This window comes from Brachyistius frenatus, unplaced genomic scaffold, assembly GCF_029030835.1.
Source record: "Brachyistius frenatus isolate BFR_SWC_R1_liver_20210118 unplaced genomic scaffold, ASM2903083v1 Contig_257, whole genome shotgun sequence".
Lineage (NCBI taxonomy): Eukaryota > Metazoa > Chordata > Actinopteri > Embiotocidae > Brachyistius > Brachyistius frenatus.
In genome coordinates this window covers 412313-429825 of record NW_027210856.1, presented here as the reverse complement: position 1 = coordinate 429825, position 17513 = coordinate 412313, and the positions used below count along the sequence as shown (strand labels likewise).

Sequence of the window (17513 nt, the reverse complement as noted above, 5' to 3'; positions counted from 1 at the left end):
AGCCAAGGCGATGCGGCTAAGTTTGATGTTTCGCCGTGACACAGGAAGTTGATGTTGATCACTGCTTGCAGTTTTAATTATATATTATATTCCTACATTCAGCTGTAAAGCACTTTGTACCGTGATGAATGTAAATATTTAGATTAAATTAAAGTAAATCAAGATATAGAAAATTACACTACACTAAATCAAATAAATTTACGTAAAATAAAAAGTAAGTTAAGTTTATGTAAACTAAGTTAAATTCAAGTAAAATCAATTAAATTGAATAAAATGTCCTTTACTGTGTCTTAACAGCTTCATTTGGAGGATGTTGGTATGCACAGTATTTCTTTTGCTCTCCAAAAGTCAGTGTATTCTAACTATATGTTGTTTTTTAACTGAGAACTTCAGGCTTGTGTTTGAGCCTCCAGAACTCAGCAGGACCTGATCGAAATTCAGTCAGCGGAACATCACTATCAAATATCACTAAAAGAGCATTAAAAAAAGACACAGCTTCATTTTTCAGGGTTTAACGTGCAGAATTAGTGTTTAATGAGTCCAAATCCGTTAAAATAAAATTCCTTCATCTACAAACTAAACTCTTAGCATCATTTACAGCATTTAAAGTGGCGGAAGAATAAAATACTGATTAATGACAAAACAGTGGATTAAAAACAGCCTGAACCAGAAAGACGTCATCTTGGAATTCTCTTTAAATGTGTTTTTTGGGCTGAACAAACAACTCTTTTCATTATTGATTAATCTGCTGATTATTTTCTTGATTATAATCTTAATGCAGAAATTATCTGAAAAAAGTGAAAACAGCTGATCAGAGTGACGCCTGTATCCATAAGACCAAACATGACAGAACAAATTGGATGTGTTAAGTGCCATTCAGAGTGCTATGTTGTGATTTGGCACTATATAAATAAAGTTGAATTGAATTGAAATTCTTTTGACAGAAATTCATCTGGAAATGGAGAATAATTTATTTTAGCCTGAATAATCAAAACAGATTAATGTTCTACTGATCAATCGTGCAGCTTTAATGTCCCAAATGAAAAGGCTTGCTGAGTCCAGATTGTAATAAATTATAATCAAAATCTGACATCACATCTTCATAAAAACATGCTCCACCACAGATCAACAGACAACAAACTGCGAAGTAGCACCTGGGCTAGCCGTTAGCTAAGCTGAAGCTAATTTGGCCACTTTGTCCTGTTTCATTCTTCAACATAAATAAGACAGAAGCTCAATCGGAAAAAACTAACGGAGAAAAACGGAGCAGCAGATGAAGCTGCATAATGCTGACTGGCTTAGCGTACTTAGCGTAGCAGTGCAGACGTCTCTGTTGTGTGTAAACACTTTCAGATAGCTAGTTAAAGATGAATCCAGTCCAAAGCATCAAACACACAGCCAGTTTCTGTAGTTAGTTTCCACTGGATGTTTCTGTCCATCACTGAGTGAATAATAGTTTTATCATTCAAGGGGAAAACAGTGAAATATCAGAAGCTGCTTTGCATGTCCTGTTCTTCTGTGGTGTTAAATCTGTCCTGTTTGTGTTACTTCCTGTCTCTGTGTGGACCCGTTCCTGAACAACTGTCCCGGCTGGTTTTTAGCGGCAGAAGAGGCAGCTCTGGGTGGTGCAGGGAGGGTGAATGGGCGGGGCCTCATCTGACCCCGCCTCCAGGTGGTGCTCGGAGGTTCGGCCTCATCATAGAGGGTCTTCAGGCAAACTTCTTCTTGGTAGCCGTGAAACGCTCCATGTACTGAGGAGGAACAGCAGAGACATTTAAAACCATTAGACAGAGCAGAACTTGGCCGACGGTGGAAAAAGCTCAACAAAAAGGTCACTGAGGAAAAACTGGACTAAAATTTAGCAGAGAAAACTCAATTCAAAACAAAACGAACATCCGTATGAAAAAGAACGCTGATGTTTTCCGTCTCCTAGCTGCCGATAGACGCTGAGTCCAAGTCAGAGACTCACATCGGATCCTGAACTCAGCGGGACAGGAGGCAGTACTGACCTTGTCGTATCCGGGCGTGTCTCTGAGGTTCTTCACCTCGAACAGGTTCCCCTCCAAGGAGAACAGAGACACCCCGGACTCAGACAGGATGGAGGCAGGGATGGAGGATAGCTCCAGACAGTTCTCCTCCAGACGCAGAACCTTCAGACGGGGACACCGAGAGACCTCTGCCGACAGCACCGAGATCTGGACCGGGAGGAGGAAACCGGATTAATACGGCAAAATAACAACAACCTGGTTTTGCTGTGGGTTCTCTGGAACCTAGCTTGGTTGGTAAGGACAATGAGACTTGGTTCTGGGTTTTTCTGTTTCTGAGCTCCCCGATTTTGATTCTGTAGGACCTAGTTCTGAGTCACCTGGTTCTGGTTGAGGTTGATCTCGATGGTCTGCAGCTCGGACACCCCCGCAGGGACGTTGCGGATCTGGTTTCGGGACAGGTCCAGCAGGTCCAGATGCCTCAAGGTTCCAAGTCCGGAGGGGAACTCTGAGATCTGGTTCCCCGACAGGTTGAGGGTCCGCAGGGCTTTGAGCTGGCCCACAGCGGGAGGCAGCTGCTGGATCCGGTTCCCGTTCAGACAGAGGGTTTCCAGCTTCTTCAGTTTCCCGATCTCACTGGGCAGCACGGCTGAGGACAGAACCAGAACCCATCAGGGTCTCACAGGTCTGGGGGATTGGAGGCTCATCTCAGTTTACTCAAACACTCACTCAGCTTGTTGGAGTTCAGCGTCAGACTTTTGAGCTGGAGGAAGTTTCCGACGCCGGGAGGAAGGACCTCAATCTTGTTCCCAGAGAGGTCCACCGTCCTCAGGTTGGCTGTGAGCCTCTGCAGCTCCTCTGGAAACTGAAACAAGACAAACACCAGGACATATGACCAACTGATATCCATCGATTGAGAGAGGGTTACATCTCCTAATGCACTCGGAGAAATGTTCTATATATAGATGCAATCTTTTTTCAATTAAAATTAATTATTAAAGCAATTCAACTTCTTCTTCTCTGATTGTAACTATATTACGCTGCACAAAGTGTTGCTCCAGTTCTCCCTGCTTGTGGCTGTGATCGAGCTGTTTCCAGGGCGGTGCATGACTTGGTGCTGCAGTGAAAAGTCAGCCCACAGTGAGGAGAACAGCGATTGAGTTTAGTCTCACCTCCTGCAGGCCTTTTCCCGTCAGCTGAAACACTCCCGTCTTCTGGGAGGTCTCCAGGTGAGACTTCAGCGCACTGTTCCCCATCTGTACCTGCAGCCGGGTACTAGTCCTCTACCTAATCTCCGTCTACAGCAGGATGGCAGCAGAGCTCACATCCAGATGGGCGGATCAGCCTTCCACCTCCGCCTCCTCCTCAGGTGTTAATGAGATCAGATGGTGAAATCCTGCAGGACACCGTCGTTCTCTCAGTCTGAAAGCTGAGGTGTTTTTTTTTTTATTTTTTATTGACGAAAGTGAACCTGTGATATTCATAGGTCAGTTTAAAACACTGAAAATTATAAATGATCAATCAGCTAATCGTTGTAGTCAGTGGTTAACAGGCAAATCAACTGTCCGAAATCCATTTTGTTATTATTGTGTACGACCAAAAAAAAAAAAAATAATTGATATTTATGTTTTGTGGTTGCAGAGTAATTTTATGTCAATTTAAAGATCAAGGATTTCTTCAGTACGTAAAAGTCACTAACAAACTGACAGACTAACCGACAACACACTAACTGACATCCAAATACACGAACAGACAAACATACCAAGTGAAATACAAAACAAACACACTAACAGACTAACTGCACTGTTAGCTTCTTCTTAGCCTCTAATGTTAAATCTCCGTTAGCACAGCAGTGTTAGCCTGCTAACAGCTCACTCAGCCGGAAACGGATCGAGTTTACTTACGTAATGATGAACGCAAAGCGGCACCCTTTTAGTCCAAAGTGTTAAAAAAAATTGATCGGATGAAAAGTATGACTTTAAATAGAAGTGAAGAAGTGCTTCTGAGAGGCTCGAGGACCCGATTCACAGATCTGAACTGCACTCCCGACTCAGCGGCGACAGCCAATGGGAGCAGCGAAGAGAAGCGCGTCACTTTTTCGGACATGCGCACTTTCCCTCCACATTTGTCAACATAAACTTTACAGAATAGTTGTAAAACAAAAACACAAAAAGCATATAAATATATAATAACAGATACATATGAACAAAATAATAACTGTATAGTAATTTTTACAAAAATAATTACGTCAACATGCAGACTTTGTGCAGGAAAACAATCCAAAACCAGATGATTTAGTATGTACAATAAATATTATGTATGTTTTACCCACTCCTAAACATTGTTTGTTTATAAATTGTTCGAATCTGTTGTTTTTGACAATTACGTCATACATATCTGTCCGTGATGTATAATTTTCCTTCTGTTCTGAAGGGGCGCTAATGCAACCGGAAGGCGTTCAAGATGCTTAAATAGTAGCAGAAGAAGAAACGAGAGAAAACAAACCACTGGGCGGGCTCGGGTTGAGGTTGGAGTCACGTTCACATCCCGGAGCAGATTCTTCAGTTTAAACGGTAAAAAAAAGAAAAAAAAAAGTGTTACTAAACCGTATGTGTTTAACGGGGCAGGTTAACGGATCTGGTGTTTCCGGATAAATTACACTTTTAGTTGTTTTCAGACAGATTTCACTCGCGCAGTTTCTTCTTTGAAAGCCACGCCAAATCACGTTTAAAAATCAGCCGGTTTAGGGTTAACGTGTTCGTTCTTTTGATATACAGCTGCCAGGAGAAAAATCCTGCAGAATTTGGGTTGTTTAGGAGTCACTCTTCATCTCGGCATGTGTACAGTACAAGACAGATCGTCAGGTTTAGGATTATACATGCATGTCAGTTCTCTGAATCGCCTTCCCCCATTAGATAATGACCTGTTACTTTGGTAACCTAATTCAGAAGTTTAATAAGACTAATATCAGAGAAAAATATGTTGGTATGTTTCAGATTGTGTTTGTGTGTTTCAGATGCAGCAGTGGGATTTGTCTCCGTCCTCTGTGACTCCAGCTGCCAGCTTGCTGTCCAGATGTGTTTGTGTTGGAGCTGTGTCCCAGGTCAGTACATCATGTCGAGTTGCTGAAACATTTACATATTTGTACTTACTTAATCCTTCTTTTAGTCATTCGGAGAAAAAAAAACCCTGCCTCAACGTTGATCTCCAGCTGAGCTAGCTGCTGCTGACGCGTCTCACTGGGTTTAAACGGTCCACGATTCATTCACACTTTTAGACAGATGGATCGTCAGGGATCACGCGTGTCCTCTAAAATGTATAATTACCAGTGACAAATAATTGTACCAACATTCTCCTAATGTAGTCAATCTTGTTAAATAACATCCAGGTTTACCTAAATTTAATGTGCTGTCTCTACCTGTCCTCAGGAGGAAATAGACTCCGCCTCTTCTGGCCTAAGCCCCGCCTTCTCCCCTCACCTGCAGGAGTTTGAACAGCAAATCAAAATACAGAAACAGCTGGATGAGGTAAGCTGCAGTCTGGTGTCACATATTGGCTCACTTCCTCAATAAATAAATGACCACGTACCATTTATTTTGCATTTGTGCAATTGGGTTCACTTCTACTTTTAGGGCTTTGATGAAGTTTAAAGTCATATTTATGAATAGAAATATAGAACATTTTAAGGGGTTTACAAATTTCCAAGCAGCACTATTACTGGCAATGACAGTGAAGAATAGTGTCCTGGTTAAAGGTAAACATGATGCGATTGTGTTGTTTATTTCCTGTTGATTCAGCTGCAGCTACAGTTGGAGCTGCTGAAGGTCGACGAGCAGAGCGCCGACGTCGCACACAGTTTCCACCTCGGTGAGGATGAATTAGTTTCAGCGGTAGACATCTTTTAAAATGAACATTACCATGCAGTGGGTGGGCACCATGAACAGACAGATCTGAGCCTCTGGTCTTGACACTTTATTTTGAAAAGTCATTAAATGCTTCCTGTCTGAATTCTGTAACCATCCAATCAGAGCAGCATTAGGAGACACGCCCCCTCTGATGATCCAGGTGTAGACTTTGGGACTCTGTTGTATCGTCCTCCAGCTCAGAGGTTCCAGATGCTGCAGATGTTCGGGGGGCACCTGCAGGACCTCCTGAGAGACCAGAAAAGTCTGAGGCAGAGACTGATGACGCCGCTGGCTCGCACCAACCTGCCTGTTCAGGCTCACCTGCACAGGTAGCAACTGTCTCCACGGCAACCCCGTCCTCAGGAGCAAAAACGAGCTGACGACAATGATCTGCCTGGTCTTGGATCCAGGCCGCGTCCAGAATCAGCGCAGTCCTGTTAGAATCCCGGTCTGAGTCTGTGGCATGTTTCAGGTTCGTGGTGGAGTTCATGGAACTGATGATGGACTTCATCGAGACTCTGGAGGAGAAGATGAGCTCCGCCCACAGTCGAACCACCGCCAGAGACCACCTCGCTCAGCTGGTCAGTCTCATGACCTCACTGGAAACCAGTGACATGGTCACCCATCCTCCAGTCGGTACCAGTACACCTCACTGGTTCTGGTTAGTTATCACTTAACTTGTTTATCTTGCTCTCTCTCTCTGTGTCAGAACACCTTGGTCGCCCAGCTGTTGGCTCAGGCAACAGAGACAGAGACTTTGTCCAATCAGGTTCTGCGGTGGAAGACGATCAGCAGCCAAGTGTCACTATCATCATCATCAGCTGAGTGACCTCTGACCCCTGGCTTTCATCATCTGCAACAGCAGCAACAAGTCTGCTTTGTGAATTTAAAGAGGTTTGGCCTCATATGTGGGCGGGGCTTGTATACCAAGTCACTCCTGCACACACTCTGGACATTATTCTAATAACCGTTTGTAATAAAAATCTGTTTTTAGCAGCGACTGTCTGAGTTTTGATATGATTATTGATCTCCGATACCTGAATATACAGACATACAGTTGGACAGCAGCAGTGATATCAACTGTGCAGGAACATGCAGGGGATGACCTTTGACCTCTGGGTTCACATGTTTGGAGGATGACGATCAGTTTTGAGAGTTTCAAAATAAGAGCTCAGAACATTTGTTCCCTTAAACTGTGACTCCGATAAAACAGGCTGGGAAATAACTGGAAGGTTCTTGGAAAGATAACTAGAAGGAGCACAGAGACAAAGGTCGTGGATTCGATCCCGGCTGGAGACAAAGTAACAGGGGCAGCGAGGCAGCAGAGAAAAAAAGTCTAATCTGCAGTAATCAGATGACTATCGAATCCAATTTGAAGAATTAAACTTGCGTCAACCAATAGGAGCACTTGAGTGAAGCAACCGCCTGTAAACTGAGCTGCACTAAGAAACTGCTTTAAAATAGTAACAACACTGGACTAAATTCTGACCAAATATTCCAATAAAGAGCATTTCTGAAGCAGAGGGAGCTGCTCTTGAGTTTGGCTCAAACACAGTCCACATTACTTCGGCTATTATCTTCTTTCTTTTCTTTTGGCTGGGAGCTGTGCAAATCTCTGAATCGTTCCATTTTTTTGAATGCGTGTAACAAGAGATACAAAAAAAACATTTATGAGACAAACAAATTTTCACAATTGATTAAATTGTAGATTGTTTTGTCAATGAAACACTGGACCAAACTCTATAAATGAGGAGCAAAAATCTGTCACTGAAGAAGCCTCGTTTTTTTTTTTTTGTCTACATGGATCAATCATGATTAATAACGTTAAGTGAACAGACGCAGATCATTTTGCACAGTAGTGTATTGGCATGTTCATGATGTAAAATTAAGAGCATAAAATCACCTACTGCAGCGGTAGCTTGCTTCGTCAAACAACTTGCCTATTTTTACAACGTCCCATTATAACATCAACTAATCAGCAAAATAACCAAGTGTGACTACTGTCAGTCCAAAACACGACTTTTAACACTGTTTTCCCACAAATATTTAATCAAAAGAAACACGATACTTGCAACTTCCCGGTGAATCCTGTGCCTGTCCTGCGGGCACCAGCTGTGACAAATTGGAACAAATCCCCCTATTGGATTGTCAAAAGTTTGATTCGCAAAACTGGATCAAATGCAGCCATCTGGCTGGATGCTCTCCCATATTGGAACATAATACTGTACAGTGATTGGAGGACGTAGGAAATCGCCGTGGAATTCCATTGGCCAGAAAGTTGTGAGCCCAACCCCCCACCCTGTGGAAATTGTTTGACAATTTCCTGGGGCCCCAATCTGTGCCTAAAAATACCAATAAAGGAGATGAGGTATGATCCATGGACAACAGAATTTTTGGCATGAAACCACAGTTAACAGATTGCAGGGAGACAATAGGCTCGTTGAATGGCGAGAGATGAGATGAGATGAGGGGAAATGAACTTGATATTATATTTGTGATCATGTAATTGAGTTTTCTGAAGTGCTGCCATTGATTGAAGCGGTGAAATAAAGATCTGGAGGATGCGGGCATCGATCCCGCTACCTCTCGCATGCTAAGCGAGCGCTCTACCATTTGAGCTAATCCCCCGTGATACCGTTACTGAAACAACACGTGGACTGATCCAGGAGCATCGCACCTCTGGTACTGTTATTGGTTTATAATTCGGGGGTAATTATTGGTCACTAGTGCTATTTCAAATTTGATTTATAATTTCTAATAGTCTGTGGGGACACGCAGGTTGCCCTCGTCGTCTCATAGCAGCTCCCAACCAACACATTTCTGATGTTCTGCTGCCACCTGCCGGTCCTCAGTGGAACTAACGTCGTGCTGCTGTTCAGTTCTGTTTTCCGTCATGATTACATGGTATTCAACCACCTCTTCTAATTTAACACTATCTTCGTATACATTTTACTAATGCCTCCCAATTCTGGATTTAATCTTCAGGACCGACAGGTTTAAAAGTAGTCTACAACTTGTAGATCAAAGAAAAACCTAAGAGCACTACTGTAAATATATATTTATATACCAGCACAGAAACCCAAAATTAAAAGAAATATTACCATACAATAATTTTCAGCGTCTTTCCCTCCCGAACAAGCAAAAATTACAATTGATTAGGTTTCACCCAAAAAGGTGGTTGGAGGATGCGGGCATCGATCCCGCTACCTCTCGCATGCTAAGCGAGCGCTCTACCATTTGAGCTAATCCCCCGATATGCACCTGCTGTACTACGGCAAAATAAAAACCTACACAGAGTACAGTCCACAAAGTGGACAACATCTGTGATCATTGTTTAATATTTCTGTAGGTTGGAACTTTTGAGCACTCCTGCTACACATGCATTCTTCCAATACAAATGTCACACAATATAGAAAAAGCCAACGTTTGTTTCACAACTCTTTATTTATTCAAAACTCAAAAGATGAGTGTCCTGTAGATGTTTACATGGTCAATGAATGCAGGTTCCAGAGCAGACAACAGCCAGTTTGCAAAGTAAAAATATCAAGGGAAGGACAAGGAGATTTCCTTGTTTAACTGCAAATGATAACCAGTCAACTGGTCAAAGATGTCTCGGTAGTGACTTTCTTCCGGGCGGCAACTCGGAAACCTTAATAAACCCATTTTAGCAAATTAAAAGTACATAAACACTCTATGATTAGCGGTAAAAACATGATCAAAGCTGTCATGTCAAAGTGTGTCAGGCTCCCTCATATTGTAGAGTAAAACATTAGAACTGCTACAGTCTATAACCATGTTGTCAGTCAGCAAGATGCCTTTCCACCTCTAATTTTTAAACTTAAAGGCTACTGTATTTCAGCCTCAAAGATGCGACGGCAATTAACCGGGGTCGTGCGACATCGGACAAAATCTCCACACAGAATACATTTACAAAATATCACTCATTCACAGTCAATGTGTAACATTCTCATGCTCAGATATGTCGCTGATCAATAACGAATAATCGCAGAGCACTGATCATATGCCTCGAGTCATCACACCAAAGAATTTCCTTCAGCGTTTCTACATGCCAAGAACCCGCCATAACCAAAACCAAGCGCTTGATGATGCCGACTCCAGCCGAAGTAACACACGTGGCCTCAGCTTTCAATAACAGTAGGTTTGCACCAACGTTTTGCTACAGAAAGTTCATCTAAAATGAAATATAAGTTAAATAAATAAGAAAACTGTTATTGAAAAAGTCACTTTTGTTACAGTTTTAGTAGCTCAGGGAGTGTCCTGATGGCACATGGGAGCAGTGTTGTTCTGTGCTCAGTAGTATTAACAGCGCACCAAAGGCAAAATAAATACCTCCAGAAATGAGCGAAGACGTCGTTCTTACAGAAAACCAAAAATGGTGGCGATATTTACAGACTTTAAAACTCGGCTGTTTTGCCGTAACAACCCTCCATGCCAGGCTCGGGCTCTAGTTTTTCTCATGCTGAAATAACCGGGATATGTCGTACGTTACTGTTATTGTTACTGTTTTGAAGTGGAGGCAGGGAGGAGCAGCAAGATGATGACGATACGGAGACTTTTGTGTATGTAGATGGCCAGAGGCTGGAGGGGGAGTGGGGTGGGGGGTGGGGGGTTACCAACAGATATACATATGAGAAAGAAAGGAAGAAAACAGACGGACAGCGGAGATAATGGTGAGTATTTATAGAAAGCGTGCAGAGAGAGTAGAAAAAAAAAAAGAAGAAAAAAAACAGCGGAAAAAAAAACCAAAAAAAAGGAAAGATGTAGGAGATGTAGGAGGGGGGAGGTGGGGGCGATGGGTTCAGTATTCATCCTGGTCCAGGTGAGCTTGTTCATCGAGGTCTTCATCTTCTGGAGGCGCAAAGCCGTCCTGTAATGCAGAGAAGAAAAAAAAACAATTTTTTTTTTTTTGTTGCTTTTAACCGATAAAGAATTAAGGGAGAACACAAATCCAAACTTTTATTTTATCGACAGCATTGACTGTAAGAAGTTGAAACCATTGTGAAGATTCACCCAGCAGACCAATGCAGCTACTTCAGTAACCTCGACACGGTTTCATTCGTAGCCACGATATCCTCCAAAATCTTCTTTTTTTTCCCCCCCCCCAGCGGTTTTTAGCTGTTAATCTCTGCTGTCGAACAGACTCCTACTCGTTTCTGTCCCGCTCACTCACCGGGAAATCTAAACGCACGAACACGACTGACAAAGGCTCTGCTCAAAGTTTTGTTTGCCGAGCTCCAGGTGTAAATGATAACCGACGGATACCTCTGTTGCGTAGAGAATGTCAATTATCTTGCTGAGGATGGGGTTGTTTTCGCTCTCGTGTTCCTGGCAGATCAGCTCGATGTCCCGTAGTTTGCTGAAGTAGAAGTCTCTCTCCTTCTCTAGTCCGTCGACGGTCAACTTCAACTCCATCAACTTCAGGAGGAAAGGGAGGAAGGAAAAAAAAAAAAGAAAAGAAAATCACGTTTAAGCATGTAATGAAAAAAACCATTCGGGACGAAGTAGGAGGAAAAGATATACACGTGATGGAGGGGCAATAAATCCTGCTTTTATTTGGTCATTTTTGTCATTTCAGTGGTTTGAGTGTCAGTTCGATGCCTCTGCTTTCAGTTCATGAAAAGTAGTGAAATATAAAGCAAATATATACTCGACAGGAAGCCAGTAAAACAAAACAAAACAAAACAAAAAACACCACTATTCTAAAAATGTAAATAGGTTTGAACTTTAACTAGCATTTAAAACAACAGGCTTTTTTTCCCACAGTCGTCGTCTTGACTTCACAGTAGGAAGTTGGAGGCTTTTTCTCCCTTAAAGAGGAGGGTTTTTTTTCCCCCTCCTAGCTTATGTGGGAATTGTTGAATTGTTGGGTTTCTCTGTATAATATTGTAACGTCTTGCTGTAAGGACGTTAATGTGTTAAGTGCCATGAAATAACCTGTGTTGTGATTTGGCGCTATATAAATAAAGTTGAATTGAATTGAATTGAAAACTCAGGTTTTTCTTTAGGTTTTCCTAATAATAATAATAATATTAATAATAGAGTTTTTCTTAAATTGCAAACCTCAGCCGCTTCTACGAGCCACAAGCTTGCAAGTTCCAATTGAAGGAAACAAGTCAAGAGTTTTTATTGCCAATTTGTTTTTGTGAAAGTTCAAAATGTCCGCTATAAAGAAATATTAAGGCAAGAAATAATTTGCTCTGGGTAGATGTTCATCCACAGAGATGATGGACGATGTGGTTTAATAATTCAACCTGAGGGTGGGCGAGATGACCCTAAAATAATATCATCATATAAAGATATTTCTGCAATAATAATAATATTCTTGACAGCATGAAAAAATAAATAAATAAATACACTCGTCTCCATGCATCCCTACTTGTTGATTTAGCTCCATGATCTCGGCGTCGCTGCCCCCGTTTCTAGACAAGGACGGGTTCTTCCTCATGACCGGAGTGTTGTGCTGGACCCGCTGTGGTGTTGGCATGTTTTTGGGAACCGTCGGAGACGTCCTCTGTGGACCTGCAAGGGGGTCGGACACGGTGGCAGATGTTGAGCGTTTCAATCTGAGAACTGATTCACGGCACTTATCTCGGCTTTGATGCAGTCGCGGCGATGGATATAGCACGTTACAGAGCACTGATGCCATCAGCCTGTGGCGTAATGTTGTGCCTTTGATATGCCGTTTTGGAGCGTGGATTTTAAATTGTTCCGACGATTGAACTGATATTTAAAAAAAAAAAAAAAAATAAAAGACTCACATTTAGATAGCTAGATGTTCAAAAGCCGAATTATAGATTTAAAATAAATGATAAAAATTGTAAAAAAATAAAAATAAAAAAAAGAAGTCATGTTTATATAAGAGAAAACCTTGTGTCCTACCAAAACCTCTAGAAGTGCTTCAGCAAAAGTGTTTCAGATAAATTCAAAGACAAAACATGCCAACACGCATTATCACCACTGTGAAGGTAAATGCAGTCGCTCTGTCCGTTTACAAACTGTGACGAGGTCACAAAGCAGGCTAATGACACACAACAAGTCTAATTAGACTGTTCGCCATGATTTTCAAGCGGAAAGCTTTCACAAGGGACGGAGCGAGGAGGGGTGAGGGGAGTGAGGGGGAGGGAGGGGGGGTTTGCTCAGGCTCACGTTACTCTTGTTAGTAGAATGAAAACTCTAGTTTACCGAACTAACTTTCAGACGTGATGCTGCGGGCAGTTGAACCCGTTCCCACCCGGCATCGACGCGCCTCCCGGCGAGTTCGGATCGCGAGCGGGCAGCGACAAGCGCAGGTGGAAACGCGCCGAGATCCGATCTGCCCAGGCCGCATTCGGAGGAGATCCGGGCCACGTGCGGCCACGTTCGGGCTCAGCGGCGGAAGCGCAAAGAACGCCTGCGCGGCAGGGGGGGAAAAAAAACTAAACGCAGCCCCGCGTTTTCCCCGTGTTCGTATCCGACCCGACGCGCTACAGTTACCGTCACAGCAGTTGGAAAACGGGCGAGTTCGAGCTGACCACTCGTGATCCGATCTCACCAGGAGGCGTGTTAACGAACGGTGGAAACGGCCTCAGTGTTGCATCGGCTGCTCGATGCACGACGCTGAGGTAAATTTGCTGACTCCGCAGGCGTTGCCGGCGTCAGTGCCCGTCATCAATTCGAAGAGAGAAAAACAAAACTGGAACTGCATGACGTGGGGTTTGTTTTTTGTTTTTTCTGTCCTTGGCTTATGCTGCATCCCACAATGCACTGCCGCGATTTACTACCGTCCCGCCGGTGACTCGGTCGTACCTACAGTGTCTTAAGTTTTAGGTGAATGCCGGGCAGTGAGATGGATCGAAGAGGACGAGCAGTCATTCTGTGAGATCGTGCCGCTCGACACCGCTGGCTTGCAAGGAGCGCTTATTTTTTTCTGTGGAGCCATCCAAAAGCTCAGCCAAAAGACCGTGCAAGCGAAGGTGAAACTCTTTTGGTTTACCTGGGTTTCTCTTTGGTTTGTGGATAAAGTGATCACCTGGATTGGGGGAAGGGGCCACGTCCTGCCCCTGTCTGGCTACTAAAGGGTCGTACTCCTTCCCGTCGTAGTTGGCGTCGAAGAACTTCTTGAACCACTGCACGAACTCAAAGTTGTCCTGGAATTTCCCTTTTACAAGCTTTTCTACGGGAATTATCTGGAGAACGGAAACAGGAAAAGCCCCGTGTGATTCAACATAAGAGAAACGTGCGGGAGACGAATCCATGAATTCTCTCGCGCGTCACAACAAGTATCGAATGAAGAACACGAAAAGGGTTCTGACTTTGTCAACACTCATCCTTTTAAAAGCCGCTTGGAGAACTTTGAAGTTGTGTATAAATTCGTGCTCCAGCTTGGCTTGAAATTTGACCTTCTTCAGAAGAATGCACCCCGGAAACAACATGTCCATGAACTGGCAGTATGCCGCTCCTGCAAAAAAACAAAAAACAACAACAACAACAACAACAAAAGAAAAGCACAGAGACACAAACAATTAAGTTTTTGTTGTCTTCCGTCAATCGCGGTCCAGAACTACTCCCGTCTGTTTGGGCCTCACCCGAACAGAGCTGTTCAATCTTGGTGTAGGTGAGATGCAGGGAATCGTTGACCCACGCCAGCATGTCATGTCGGCTGAGGTTGTCAATGGACACACACGTGGCGTACACATTCACTGCCATCCCCTACCTGAGACAAACAACACAACCAGAGAGAGAGAGAGAGAGAGAGAGAGAGAGAGAGAGACATGCAGTCAGCGGGATTATTCTGTCTTGTCAGCAGGATTTCAGAAACTCTCGGTTGAAGGTTAAAACCATCCGGCCAAAAAGAACCAATCCTAATGTTTTAAAACCACGTCGTTGATTGGCCATTGTATGTAAATCAAAGCGTGCTGATCGCCTTTATCGCGTAATCGAGCGGTTTGAAGCTCTACCTCCACCATCTTTAATCTCCCACCCCGCACACCCCACCCCAACCGAGTACCCAACCACTGACCTTCCCCCGTATCGTTTACCGAGCTCACCGTCTCGATCACCTCGGACTCGGAAGAAAGACGAGTTGCTTTGGGTTTATTTCACGCTGCAGATAATGATCCAATTATTTCGTTTTATTTTCAATATTGTCAGCTACAAATCGCTCAATTTATCGATTTAGACACAGCTAGACAGCATCTCTTCGCATTTAAGAGGCTGCAACAAGGACATGTTTGGTAGTTTTGGTTGTGAAATGATTTAAACACTTCATCGAAAAAGTCGCTGATTCAAATTTCTGTCAATTAAACTGCTTCACCTACTTTGTTTTTTGTACTAATTTGACTGAACTCACTGGATTTTTTTTTTTTATGGGCCAATATGATGTAGTAAAACCCTATAATCTCTACAAACTATCACATGTCCCCATATGCAGCTCACTCATTATGTTCTCTTACGTTTTCATTGCTGGTATTTCCTCTCCTTTTTTTTTTTTTTTTAGATCAGAGACACTCTGCTGGGCCAGAAACTGTTGCACCGTCGGGCCTGTAAAGCCCACTTGGGCCAGTGATTTTGGCCTTTTGGGAAATAACACTTGGTTGTTGTTGTTTTTTTTTTTAACCGTAAACTCAGTGCTTGAGAAGCATCTTTACTTTCAGTTTTAATCCGTGTTGTAGGCATAATCCTGCCTAGATTAAACAGAAAATATCCCGGTGTTTGTGAGCAGCTTTCCACATCTGGCAGCCCCAGCCTCATCTGTGCTCACTTTCGTTAATGCCCTGCAGTGGTGTCATGTCAGGGTGATCCTGCAACACCTCGACATTCCCTGCACTTGAAAATGCATATTAACACAGAGGTTTTAAAAATGGTGATTTTTTTTTTTTTTTTAAGGTCACAGGCCGCTCCGTGTCGGCAGCTGACGAGGCAAGAAAGATATGACAACATGTCTGTCCAATTTTTCCTGTAATAACAAGTGGGTGATGTTTACCTGCAATTTGCACAACAGTGAATTCTGATAACACTCGTATTGTGAATGCACCACGCGCATACCAGCATTCTCCCGTGGGGCTTGGCTACCCAACAATTGCATGATTATTAGGTTCCCTGTAACCGTCCGGCCAACTATCACAAACGCTTTATGAAACACGAGCACATTAACGGTGGCAGACCTTTGCTGTGGGTGTAAATTTGATAAATAAAGATAGTTGCAGCGCGCGCTGCGGACGGAAGGGAAGTAGATCTATTCTTCAAAAACCTGCCGGGCCTGGGAAAAAAAAAAAAAAAAGCTGCGATAATGACTGCAGCAAAAAAAAAAGAAAGAAAAAACAACAACCCTGAGTGCAAAACCGCTGAAGCCGAGCAGGGTGGTGGTGATGGGGAGGGGGGGGTCTGGCATTTTCAAGCCCCAGCTGAGAACAATAAATGTGGCCCGCTTTGCTGGGTGCCTTTTCGGTGGAAAGAGCCGCAACGCTGGTGCTGCTGCTGCTGCTCTCCGAAGAGCGGCCCCCTCTACAGGCCTCTTCGAACACCTCCGGACTGTCAGTGCACGAGAAATAACCTCGCTGCATGGGAATAAAACACAGTTCTCTCCTCCTCCTCCTCCCCCCCTCCCCGCAAACACGCGCAGAGAAAGGATAAAAGCAACGGGACCGAGCGTGTCCGCGGTGCGTAAAATACGCAGATACTCACCAGTATTCAGGAGTGTCTGTGTTGTTATCGCGCTGGCAGTATTCCTTCTGTCAGAGTCCGCCGTTGCTGTCGTCGTTGTCAGACCCTGCGCGGTGCAGTGCTTGGTAACGGGCCGCCCTGTCTGGGGCTGCAACAATCCAGCCCCCACCGCGCATGCGCCCGACTCCATGCTGTTAAAGGTTTTATTATAAATAGGACTTTGGCCTGTTCCGGCTACGAGACACATGATGCGTCTGCTTTGGATTCTGGGCCTGCGAGTGACAAAGGTTTCTGCGAGGTGAGGCTGACCCAAGATGCCTCGTTGGTTTTTGTATCTGCTTCTGGATAAGATATGGCGGCTGCAATCATGGACACAGTAGTCTGTGATGTTTTTCTACTAAAAAACTTTTAATACAACAATCTAGAAATGCTCCATTACAAGTCTTGCATCCAGAATCCTATTTTGAGTAACAAGCATCATGCATCCCGTTATTGTGATGCAGTTTGTAGCTGGTTGACGTGCTGCTAGCGTCATACAGTAGGCGGGCCAATAGTTTAGTCCAGTAGGTCGCAACCAGGAAGTCGGAGGGAGGGGGGGGGGGTCAATGAGAAGAAAAAATAAATTACAGAGGCACTATTATTTTGGTTGTTTTTGGTCCAATATTAAAGAGGTCTGCCTTACCAGAATTATTTACATAAAACCTCACTAGTTCAGAGGTAAATCTGGTTATTGATGGCACTGACGAGGGACCCCAACCAAACCAGAAATTGCAATTTTAGAGGCCTAAAGCAAAAAAGTTGGAAACCACAGGTTTAAAAGTAACCAGTTGTCAATAAAGGATGAAATCACAATGTCTTCCCCTTAAATATTGTGATTTAAAAGGATAATGTAGGACAAAATGGAAGAACTCAAGTAGATTACAACTACCCAAAAAGTAAGTAAGTACAGTATGTGAGTGAA

General features: G+C 43.5%; 3 protein-coding genes and 2 non-coding genes across 8 annotated transcripts; 1 reads left to right on the top strand and 4 right to left on the bottom strand.

Moving 5' to 3' along the window:
* Positions 1-510: 510 nt before the first annotated feature.
* Positions 511-4033, bottom strand: lrrc57 (leucine rich repeat containing 57). 3 transcript variants are annotated; one of them, XM_069721102.1, is made up of 6 exons: positions 3890-4033; positions 3158-3456; positions 2715-2850; positions 2366-2634; positions 2010-2195; positions 511-1751 (listed from the first exon to the last, which is right to left on the bottom strand). In XM_069721102.1, exons 2-6 carry the CDS (start codon positions 3239-3241, stop codon positions 1710-1712), a joined length of 717 nt encoding a protein of 238 aa, XP_069577203.1. In that variant the 5' UTR covers positions 3242-3456; positions 3890-4033; the 3' UTR covers positions 511-1709. The 3 variants fall into 3 exon arrangements, with proteins under 3 accessions (XP_069577203.1, XP_069577202.1, XP_069577204.1); XM_069721101.1 differs by having other exon boundaries at positions 3158-3414; XM_069721103.1 differs by having other exon boundaries at positions 3158-3381.
* A 441-nt stretch (positions 4034-4474) lies between these two features.
* Positions 4475-6890, top strand: haus2 (HAUS augmin like complex subunit 2). The gene is made up of 7 exons (XM_069721096.1): positions 4475-4558; positions 5002-5088; positions 5414-5512; positions 5783-5852; positions 6087-6219; positions 6363-6471; positions 6600-6890. Exons 2-7 carry the CDS (start codon positions 5002-5004, stop codon positions 6717-6719), a joined length of 618 nt encoding a protein of 205 aa, XP_069577197.1. The 5' UTR covers positions 4475-4558; the 3' UTR covers positions 6720-6890.
* Positions 6891-8445: 1555 nt separating this feature from the next.
* On the bottom strand, positions 8446-8518 carry trnaa-agc (transfer RNA alanine (anticodon AGC)). Its single transcript has one exon. It is a non-coding gene; the product is annotated as a tRNA-Ala (tRNA).
* Positions 8519-9069: 551 nt separating this feature from the next.
* Positions 9070-9142, bottom strand: trnaa-agc (transfer RNA alanine (anticodon AGC)). The gene has a single exon. It is a non-coding gene; the product is annotated as a tRNA-Ala (tRNA).
* Positions 9143-9315: 173 nt separating this feature from the next.
* On the bottom strand, positions 9316-16710 carry mapre3a (microtubule-associated protein, RP/EB family, member 3a). 2 transcript variants are annotated; one of them, XM_069721097.1, is made up of 7 exons: positions 16574-16710; positions 14476-14603; positions 14203-14348; positions 13884-14076; positions 12288-12430; positions 11174-11326; positions 9316-10778 (listed from the first exon to the last, which is right to left on the bottom strand). In XM_069721097.1, exons 2-7 carry the CDS (start codon positions 14594-14596, stop codon positions 10710-10712), a joined length of 825 nt encoding a protein of 274 aa, XP_069577198.1. In that variant the 5' UTR covers positions 14597-14603; positions 16574-16710; the 3' UTR covers positions 9316-10709. The 2 variants fall into 2 exon arrangements, with proteins under 2 accessions (XP_069577198.1, XP_069577199.1); XM_069721098.1 differs by having other exon boundaries at positions 13920-14076; positions 16574-16707.
* Positions 16711-17513: the final 803 nt, after the last annotated feature.

Coding starts and splice junctions, on each gene's coding strand:
- lrrc57 (XM_069721102.1), bottom strand. CDS start 3,241: ATGGGGAACAGTGCGCTGAAGTCTCACCTGGAGACCTCCCAGAAGACG. Junction 2,851..3,157: donor CGGGAAAAGGCCTGCAGGAG/GTGAGACTAAAC, acceptor GTCTTGTTTCAG/TTTCCAGAGGAGCTGCAGAG. Junction 2,635..2,714: donor GCTGAACTCCAACAAGCTGA/GTGAGTGTTTGA, acceptor TTCTGTCCTCAG/CCGTGCTGCCCAGTGAGATC.
- haus2 (XM_069721096.1), top strand. CDS start 5,002: ATGCAGCAGTGGGATTTGTCTCCGTCCTCTGTGACTCCAGCTGCCAGC. Junction 5,853..6,086: donor CGCACACAGTTTCCACCTCG/GTGAGGATGAAT, acceptor ATCGTCCTCCAG/CTCAGAGGTTCCAGATGCTG. Junction 6,220..6,362: donor GTTCAGGCTCACCTGCACAG/GTAGCAACTGTC, acceptor GGCATGTTTCAG/GTTCGTGGTGGAGTTCATGG.
- mapre3a (XM_069721097.1), bottom strand. CDS start 14,596: ATGGCAGTGAATGTGTACGCCACGTGTGTGTCCATTGACAACCTCAGC. Junction 12,431..13,883: donor CAAACCAAAGAGAAACCCAG/GTAAACCAAAAG, acceptor ACCCCCTTGCAG/GTCCACAGAGGACGTCTCCG. Junction 10,779..11,173: donor ACATTCTCTACGCAACAGAG/GTATCCGTCGGT, acceptor TCTGCATTACAG/GACGGCTTTGCGCCTCCAGA.